Source organism: Nanorana parkeri, unplaced genomic scaffold (genome assembly GCF_000935625.1).
Source record: "Nanorana parkeri isolate BGI_ZX_2015 unplaced genomic scaffold, ASM93562v1 scaffold2118, whole genome shotgun sequence".
NCBI classification, from domain to species: Eukaryota; Metazoa; Chordata; class Amphibia; order Anura; family Dicroglossidae; genus Nanorana; species Nanorana parkeri.
In genome coordinates, this window is record NW_017308386.1 from 75,608 (window position 1) to 85,382 (window position 9,775).

Consider the following 9,775-nt stretch of genomic DNA (forward strand, 5'->3'; position numbering starts at 1 on the left):
ATCCCAGCCCTGGGCCCCATAGCGGCCACATTGGCTATTGCTGCACCACTGCTCCACAGGGTTCCCCTAGGGGTATTGTTGACATTCTGGGAGCTGCTGAAACCTCTATGTAACAAGCGTGGATCACCTGACTACATGACATACCTGGAATAACTCACATATTTCTCCTAATTTGACCAGCATGCACCGTGAAGCAGAAATTCTGCAAGGCGAGGGTATATCCCAGCACCTGCAGCTCCCATCCTCGGCCTAGTGAAAGCCACTTTTGCATTTTGTGAAGTGTATATATATCAAGCCTTGCTTTAGATAGAGTGGGTGCATATAAGTCCTGGATCCCATGGGGATAATTATCTCACTTCCTGTTTCCATAGACACACCAGGAAGTGAGAGAACATCTCTCCAAAGTGACAAGAACAAGTGTCCTCATTTGCTACCATCCCCTTTATTCTTGCTCCGGTGGGAGGTCTAAAATTTGGGATTTTTGTTGACTTTCAGAGCCGGCTTCACACCATTCTTATCTTAGAATACTGCGGTGCCTTGTGTTTTGAATGCCACGCAACGCACTAAAAATGCAACTCTGATGCACCGCACCCCAAAACATGATAGCTTCTTGTCTTGTGGTGTGCTGCTGTGGGATACATCGTGCAGCTTTAAAGGGACACTAAACTCCGGGGTTAAATCTTAAAGATACATTCAAGTCCCTGAACTCTGAACTCTGAGGAACAATGTATCTTATTTGTGTATCACTCGGCTGTAGATCCTCCAATCATCTCTGACACTGTCCTTCCTTCTGGAGGGGGGCTACGTCTGTTCCCCATGGTCCCTGTGTGTGTTATAACGTAGTCACCGCTCCAAGCTCCCCCCCCGGGATGGACTACAATCTCATGTTTAGTTTACCAATTTGTATTGAGATTGTCGTCCATCCCGGGAGCGAGCTTGGAGCGGTGACTACTACTTTACAACACACACAGGGACCATGGGGAACAGACGTAGCCCCCCTCCAGAAGGAAGGACAGTGTCAGAGATGATTGGAGGATCTACAGCCGAGTGATACACAAATAAGATACATTGTTGTTCAGGGACTTGAATGTATCTTTAAGCTTTAACTCCGGAGTTTAGTGTCACTTCAATCATACTTTCAGTTTCATCCTTCAGTGTTGTCACCTTCCTTACATAAGACCGGTGCGCTTTAAAGGGTACCTGTCATGAGGAATTATGTAAGCCGCCACAATTGACACACCAGTTCCCCGGCTACCATGCTGAACAAGATTTTGGAGGGTGTCTGTGGGAATTGTCACATTTGTGAGGTCCGGTACTGATGTTGGATGAGAAGACCCGGCTCACCATCAGTGTTCACATTCATCCCAAAGGTGTCCAGTAGGGTTGAGGTCGGGGCTCTGTGCAGGAGACTCAAGTTCCTCCACACCAAGCTGGTCACACCGTGTCTTTATGGAGCTGGCATTGTACACGGGGGACAGTCATGGAGCAGAAAAGGGTCTTCACCAAACTGTGACCACAAGCTTAGAAGAGCACAATTATCTACAATGTCTTTGTATGATGTAGAATTAATAGAACCTTCACTGGAGCCACCTGACCTCCATCATTTGAAGGGGTTACCACATACTTTTGGCCATTTAGTATACACAGTATGTCTTGTGGTTTAGTCAAACATGTTCAGCCGGTGTCAGACAGGTGGCGCTCTTTGCTCATCTCAGCCCTCTGCTCTCTCGCCTCTACCCAGCCAGAAGGTACCTGGGATTTGGGCCTCTGGCACTGCCAATGAAACAAAACAAGAACAGCAATAAAAAAACTGTTATTAGAGAAGGATTAGAACTCTGAAGGGAACAATAACAGCAGCAGATAAAGCCGATAATGGCACCATTGTCATTACCAATAATAACATACATGATCTGCTGGGTACACTCTGCATCTGATATATGTCGGCTCGATGGCCAACTATAATATTATTTGTTTAAATTGGTGTCACATGCATCAAAAGTAATTAAATCGGTGAATTGGGAGAAAAGCAGGCTCGCATAATGACATATTGTTAGCTAAAGGCCGGAGCCTCCGTGACAAAACAATTTAGAACAAAAACTTTTTCCCACACTTCAGGGTTGGCTGGCGTTGGCCAAAGGGCACCGGGGTGAGAGGCTAAGGCCTACAAGTGTCCAGGAGCAAGGGATTATGGGTAAGAAGGCCGAGATGCTTCTCAGGGCACCGGGGTGAGAGGCTAAGGCCTACAAGTGTCCAGGAGCAAGGGATTATGGGTAAGAAGGCCGAGATGCTTCTCAGGGCACCGGGGTGAGAGGCTAAGGCCTACAAGTGTCCAGGAGCAAGGGATTATGGGTAAGAAGGCCGAGATGCTTCTCAGGGCACCGGGGTGAGAGGCTAAGGCCTACAAGTGTCCAGGAGCAAGGGATTATGGGTAAGAAGGCCGAGATGCTTCTCAGGGCACCGGGGTGAGAGGCTAAGGCCTACAAGTGTCCAGGAGCAAGGGATTATGGGTAAGAAGGCCGAGATGCTTCTCAGGGCACCGGGGTGAGAGGCTAAGGCCTACAAGTGTCCAGGAGCAAGGGATTATGGGTAAGAAGGCCGAGATGCTTCTCAGGGCACCGGGGTGAGAGGCTAAGGCCTACAAGTGTCCAGGAGCAAGGGATTATGGGTAAGAAGGCCGAGATGCTTCATCCTCTTGCAGGATGGTCATAGATATTACTCCCATTTCAGTTTTTTGTCACCGATTCAGTGCCAAGTCACCTTCACCCAAATACCGGCCTAGGGGTAACTCTCCGCTGCCACCTGTGCCCCGTTCTCCCAGAATTGGCAGACGAGAAGTTAAAACTTGATGGAACTTTCCATTAAAATCAGCTAGCTTATGTTTCAGGTCTTACAGTTTGTCTACTTTGGAAAGCAGTCACAGGATGTGCAGAAAAGTCTGTCCCCTGCCAGCATGCTCCAGAGAAGGACCCTTGCTAGTTACATGGAAGCAGTGGCCTCTCTGCAGAGTTCTGACACGCCTCCTGCTTAGTCGCAGCTGTAGCTCTCCAATCAGTAGGCAGCATGAGCTTGACAGGATGTGCGGTGGACCACAGCAGAGAGACCACTGCTTCCACACAGAGAGCAAGGTTTTTCCTCTGCAGCATGCTGGCATGGGACAGGCTTTTCTGCTCAGGTTGTGGCTGATTTAATGATGAGAGGGGAGAGCAAAGGAGAGAAGTGATAGAGGGATGATGAGAGGGGAGTGGAGAAGTGATAGAGAGATGGTGAGAGGGGAGAGAAGAGGAGAGAGATGATAGAAGGGTGATGAGAGGTGATGGAGGGATGATGAGAGTGGAGAGAAAAGAAGTGATATAGGAATGACAGGAGGGGAGAGAAGAGGAGAGAGGTGACAGAAGGATGATGAGAGGTGATGGAGGGATGATGAGAGTGGAGAGAAAAGAAGTGATATAGGAATGACAGGAGGGGAGAGAAGAGGAGAGAGGTGACAGAAGGATGATGAGAGGTGATGGAGGGATGATGAGAGGAGAGAGGTGATGGAGGGATGATAGGAGGGGAGAGAAGAGGAGAGAGGTGACAGAAGGATGATGAGAGGTGATGGAGGGATGCTGAGAGGGGAGAGAAGAGGAGAGAGGTGACAGAAGGATGATGAGAGGTGATGGAGGGATGATGAGAGGGGAGAGAAGAGGAGAGAGGTGACAGAAGGATGATGAGAGGTGATGGAGGGATGATGAGAGGAGAGAGGTGATGGAGGGATGATAGGAGGGGAGAGAAGAGGAAAGAGGTGATAGAGGGATGATGAGAGGTGATGGAGGGATGATGAGAGGAGAGAGGTGATGGAGGGATGATAGGAGGGGAGAGAAGAGGAAAGAGGTGATAGAGGGATGATGAGAGGTGATGGAGGGATGATGAGAGGAGAGCGGTGATGGAGGGATGATAGGAGGGGAGAGAAGAGGAGAGAGGTGATGGAGGGATGATGAGGGGAGAGGAAGAATGAACTTGGATGTATGACATGTTTTCTGAGAGTTGTCTCCTTCAGTCAGGCGGTAGAATAATCAGATCAGTTGCTGTGTGTGTGGGGTGGATGAGGTCGGTCGTCCCTCCTCAGACTCTCTCTCGCCCAGTGACAGCCCATTGCAGAGCTCCAGCCTGTCAGCATTCTCTGCTCCCGGGACTGATGGGGTTAAGTTAAAGCGCCCTGCAGAGGTGACAGTGTGCTCAGCCTGTGTCCCAGCTGTCACCTCCCGCTCTGGTCTCCGGGCTGTCAGGGGTTAATCTAGGTGCAGTGCTACAAAGTAAAGAGTAAAGAGAAGAGGGATCAGGTAGCTGAGAGCTCACACAGCCCTCAGTGCAGCAACAGAGCCGGGACCCCCGGGGGCCACACTCTGCCTTATTCACCGCTAACTGAGGACAAGAGATCCCAGAGGACAGATCACAGGAGATCCCACAAAACTGATCGCAGAAGATCGCACAAAACTGATCGCAGAAGATCACAGAGAACTGTTCGCAGGAGATTGCACAGACCTGATCGCAGGAGATTGCACAGACCTGATCGCAGGAGATCGCACAGACCTGATCGCGGAGTCCCGAGCATTATCGATCACAGTCTGCAGATCTCAGGAGATCCGATCCCACTCCTCACAAGTTTCTAGAAGTGATTTACTTTTCAGTGGCATCTCCGATCTTCCCTTTGGAGGGAATTTGGATTTTTGCCCCGGATCTTGGTGTTTGGCAGATCGCTGGATGTGTTGTGGATCGCTGGTGACCCGGAGGGCTCTGGGTTTCAGGTGCCCCGGCAGTGTACATAGACGGAGGTCGGTGTGATTGCTAGCTCCTCGGCTCAGGACCATGCTGTGCCCACTCCGCTTCGCCCTCCTCCTGGCAGGTGCCCTCTGCTCGGCCGGCAGCCCCACTCCGGCCCCCGAGGGCCCCCAGGACACCTGCTCTTCATGCGGGCTCCGGCCCCCGGACGAGGAGGTGGCCCGGCTGGACCAGGACTTTCTGGAGGCTGTGAAGAGACACATCCTGATCCGGCTACAGATGAGGGACCGACCCAACATCACCCATGCCGTGCCCAAGGCTGCCATGGTCACAGCCCTGAGGAAGCTCCACTCCGGCCGGGTGAGGGAGGACGGGCGGCTGGAGATCCCCAACCTGGACGGGCAAGCCATGTCCAGCCCGGAGATACAGGAGATGGGCACCTCCGAGATCATCAGCTTCGCCGAGACAGGTGGGTGCCAGGGGGGCATCATATATACTCTGTGTGTATTTATATATGCAGGCATGATAGATAAAGGTGGGCATAATATATATGCACCGGGCATGAGATGTGTGTGGGCATGGGGCACCTGTGCAGAGACCAGAGAGGTCACCTGGCACTAGGTACATATATATAGTATACGTAGAGGGAGAGTAGCGGGTATGTGGGCATTCCATACAGGAAAGGGAAGAATACTGGGCATAATATAATGTGGGCAGAAGGCACCTGTGCGGGGAGGGCACCGGGCACTATATATTTATATGTGGGCATTGCATTGCGTGCAGGTGCACTCGGGCATTATATATACAGCTGGGCTTCGGAGGCATGGGACACAAGCGGGGAGGGCACCCGGCACTAAATGTATATTCGTATGTGGGCATTGTATTGCGTACAGGTGCAAGGAGTGCATTACATATAGGTGGGCATAAATATGTGTGTGTGCCCGACCATCGCATGTTGCTACAGGTGCATGAAGACACTGGACAGGAAACCAAGCTGATTATGTGTGTGAGCATAGGTTACTTAATACAGGTTACCTAATTGGGAAGGTTCCATGCACTTGTAGAAATCCTATACCTGTGCAGTGCTGGGACTGGGCATCACCCACACAATGCATTTTACAAAGCTCCGGTGGGTGCCGGGTATCACATTAATGTGCTGGGAGAGAAATGGGCATAGGACCTCAATTCGTATAGTGGGTATTATATAAAGGGGCACCGGAAGGACAATACAATGATATTATGTTAAGGGGCAGTGAGTGGATTCTCCAGTAAGGAGACTGGGGGGCAATGTGAGGACCGTAAGGAGACTGGGGGGCAATGTGAGGACCGTAAGGAGACTGGGGGGCAATGTGAGGACCGTAAGGAGACTGGGGGGCAATGTGAGGACCGTAAGGAGACTACTGGGGGGCAATGTGAGGACCGGGGGTTATATCAAGTGACAGTGAGGAGACTGGGGGGCAATGTGAGGACAGGGACCTGTTGTTATTTTTACCAGTACAGCTATACAGATCGGAGCCTGTGCTGGAATGAACCGGCAAATGGCAATGGGTACCAGATGCCACTTGTGGCTCTATAGCGGTGTGCACCAACACTGGGCACTCCTCGGACATTCCGCTCATAACATCCCTGATTCTTACAGAAATATGTATCAGCTTATTTATTTTTTTATCAGATAGCATTTTAGATCAGCTCAGTATGTGTCCAACCCCAAGGAGTAATACCTCTCTCTCTCTCTCTCTCTCTCTCTCTCTCTCTCTCCATATTACATAATGCCAATTAACATGTTCAGCTTATAAAAGTATCAACTGCCGCTTTTATTTGACCAGATTCGACTCTTCCCTTTCTTTCTTTCTTTCTTTCTCTCTCTCTCTCTCTCTCCCCTCTCTCTCTCTCTAAAAGTATTAACTGATGCGCTTTTATTCCACCAGATTTGACTCTTCCCTTTCTTTCTTTCTTTCTTTCTTTCTCTTCTCTCTCTTCTCTCTCTTCTCTCTCTCTCAAAGTATCAACTGACGCTTTTATTTCACCAGATCTGACTCTTTTCTCTCTTTCTTTCTCTTTCTTTCTTTCTTTCTTTCTTTCTTTCAAAACTCATTTGTGAAAATTTTGGCAGGGAGGTTGGCTGTGCTCAGCAGCGGATACTAATGAGTGATGGAAAAACAAGAACAGAAGTGCCAGTTATATAAGGAGCTTTTTTTTTAGTAATAAGGAAGCTGAAGGTGTAGAACTTTTTGTGCCCTTTTAATGTTTTCCTATTTTTAACCTTTTAAAAAAAAATACTTGTTTGTCATACACGTTCTTTTCTTGACATGGCCAGGGATTTCCTTCGGGTATCGGATATGTGGCTGTTCTTGAACAATGGCCAAGCACCATTAAGCCCCGAGGTGTATTTTTCTCCACTGCAAATTGGTTTTCACTGTCAGGGCATTGAGGAGCGGAAGCACCATTGGGATGGCTTGGACAATTGTTTGCTTCACACAAATTATTTCAGTGGCATCAGGTGTCAAGAGATTCAGATGGATGAAAAATTGTTAGGAAATCTCCATACGGCGACACCAAAGGTCCCTACGTATCATGTAACAATGTATCCCTGTTGTCACTAATACAAACAGAACGTTTCAATCTAAAGGCTGGAGCTTCTGGACTTTTTCTGCACACGTACGCACTCACTCGCCCTTATCGAAAACATCTCGAAGTTCATGTTTGTATAGTAAAGACTGGGATTAGTGCGCTAAATGCCTAAATATGTATTTATAATGCTATAAAACAACCTGACATCACTTTATTTCACCAAGTTGTTAAGCCTCTGATATTAAAGAAAGCTTTGTGTTATTAGTTTGGAGTTACAGGAGGTGAAACATCAACACTGTAAGCAAACCAAAGGAAACATTGTTATCTAAACACACAATAAAAGCAAAAACAAGAAACACAACAACTCCGGAGATATGTGTCACCAACGTTTTTCAGATAAAGATTATATATTCCAGGGAAATAAATATGTTTAGATGGTGAAGTTGGAATAGTTTGGTTCAGAGTTCAGTTTTTTCCTGGCTGAGGAGCTCCTAAAACAAGTGTGATTAAGTGCAGTGCTGAGGAACTTCATGTTCCAGGATAACCCGCTCAGGCATGCCGGGAACTGCAGGACTCAGCAGGTGGAGCGAATGATACATTTGACCATCATATCCTAAACAAGAGCTCTCCATTGTTCTCAGACCCCCAATTAAATCCAGACTTTTGTTCTTCAGTTGACATCTTCTAGTTCTTCTTTAGGACATGTTGATATATAAGGTTGACTTCCATCTTAGAAGTTGACCGCTTTGTTCCCGTGTCTGAAGTTCTTTCTCTTCTGTTTTGTCTCATTTTGTTTTTTTTCTTTTCTTCTACAGACGATGTAACAGCATCTCGAGTTCGACTCACCTTCACCATTTCAAACGAGGGCAACCAGAACCTGTTTGTCTTCCAGTCTAATCTGTGGCTTTACCTGAAGCTGCCCGAGGTCATCGAGAAACCGGGCAGGAGGAAAATCCGCATGAAGCTTCACTTCCAAGACCCGACCAACCCTGCCAAGATGGGCTTGGTGGAGAAGAGAGTGGACATCCGAAGAAGTGGTTGGCATACCTTCCCTCTGACCGAGACCATTCAGGCCCTCTTCGAAAAAGGAGAACGAAGGTTGAGCCTTGAGGTCCAGTGTGATGGCTGCGAGGAATCGTCTGTTAGTCCGGTGTATGTTGACCCAGGGGAAGAGTCCCATCGACCCTTTTTGGTTGTCCATGCCCGATTAGCCGACAATAAGCACCGGATCAGGAAAAGAGGTCTAGAGTGTGATGGCAGAACCAACCTCTGCTGTAGGCAGCAGTTTTATATTGACTTCAGACTTATTGGGTGGAATGACTGGATCATAGCGCCATCTGGTTACTATGGCAATTACTGTGAGGGAAGCTGCCCAGCCTACTTGGCAGGAGTCCCGGGTTCGGCCTCATCTTTTCATACGGCAGTGGTCAACCAGTACAGGATGAGGGGGCTCAACCCCGGGACGGTGAACTCTTGCTGTATTCCTACAAAACTGAGTACAATGTCCATGCTGTACTTTGACGATGAGTACAACATCGTCAAGAGGGACGTCCCTAATATGATTGTGGAGGAATGCGGGTGTGCATGATAACAATACCAGGACAATCTCCACTTCCCCCGATACCTCCCACAACGGGATGCCAAGATGCAGTAACGTTCGGAGGGCAGAGATTATTTCACAATTGAGCTCAGTTCCAGTCTGTGGACATCAAGTCCTCTTCTCAAGACATACAGTACGAGAACTGTCAGCGACCGCCACTCACGGAGGACCCACAGAACAATCCAGTGCCAGCAAGATTCTGGAAAAGGAACAAACAGGTTTCCACTCAACTTTTGAGGAGTCTTAACTGTTACCGGGGTGGAAAAAAAATAAATGCTGCGTTCCCGAGGTCCCACTTAAGTGACCAACTGAGGAACCAACTGGTGGATATTCCGCAAGGCTCTTACAGCACTTCCAGTGAGGAATGTAACTGAGCGAAGGGATTGGCTAAACTTGGTCTCCCCGAGTTATTTCAATGCTGTGCAAAGGACTGCAAGCCTAGAGACACCGCAAACCACAACAGACTCGTTGCCCGTGGCCCACAAGCCCACAGCGCAGCCTCAGAGCCTCGTCCAATAAGGCCTCCTACAACTTTTTTTTTTTTTTTCTACTGTGTGTACAAACGGGACTGTGTTATGTGATGCAGAATCTATTGTCTGGGAGAGAATCCGGCGTGAGGGGCTGAGGCAGCAGGTGCTAAAACTTACTGTAACCTGGCCATGCAAGGGTGGTTCGCTAATGGAGTCATTTTTATGGCCAATTTGTGTTTAAAATTGAGATTCTCAATATTTGGAGGTGGAAGTTCGGCCAAAACTTGGATAGGGTGCAGAAGGGTTGCAGCCTCCGGCATGTTTTTAGTGTTATCTGTGTCCATGTTGGGAAGATTTTCCCTGACCTGATGGAAAA

The 9,775-nt window shown here is 48.5% G+C and overlaps 1 protein-coding gene across 1 annotated transcript; it reads left to right on the forward strand.

Annotated features, from left to right (window-relative positions):
• Positions 1-4,806: 4,806 nt before the first annotated feature.
• Positions 4,807-9,208, forward strand: INHBB (inhibin beta B subunit). Its single transcript, XM_018572744.1, has 2 exons — positions 4,807-5,227; positions 8,145-9,208. The coding sequence occupies exons 1-2, from the start codon at positions 4,846-4,848 to the stop codon at positions 8,915-8,917; spliced, it is 1,155 nt and encodes a 384-aa protein (XP_018428246.1). The 5' UTR covers positions 4,807-4,845; the 3' UTR covers positions 8,918-9,208.
• Positions 9,209-9,775: the final 567 nt, after the last annotated feature.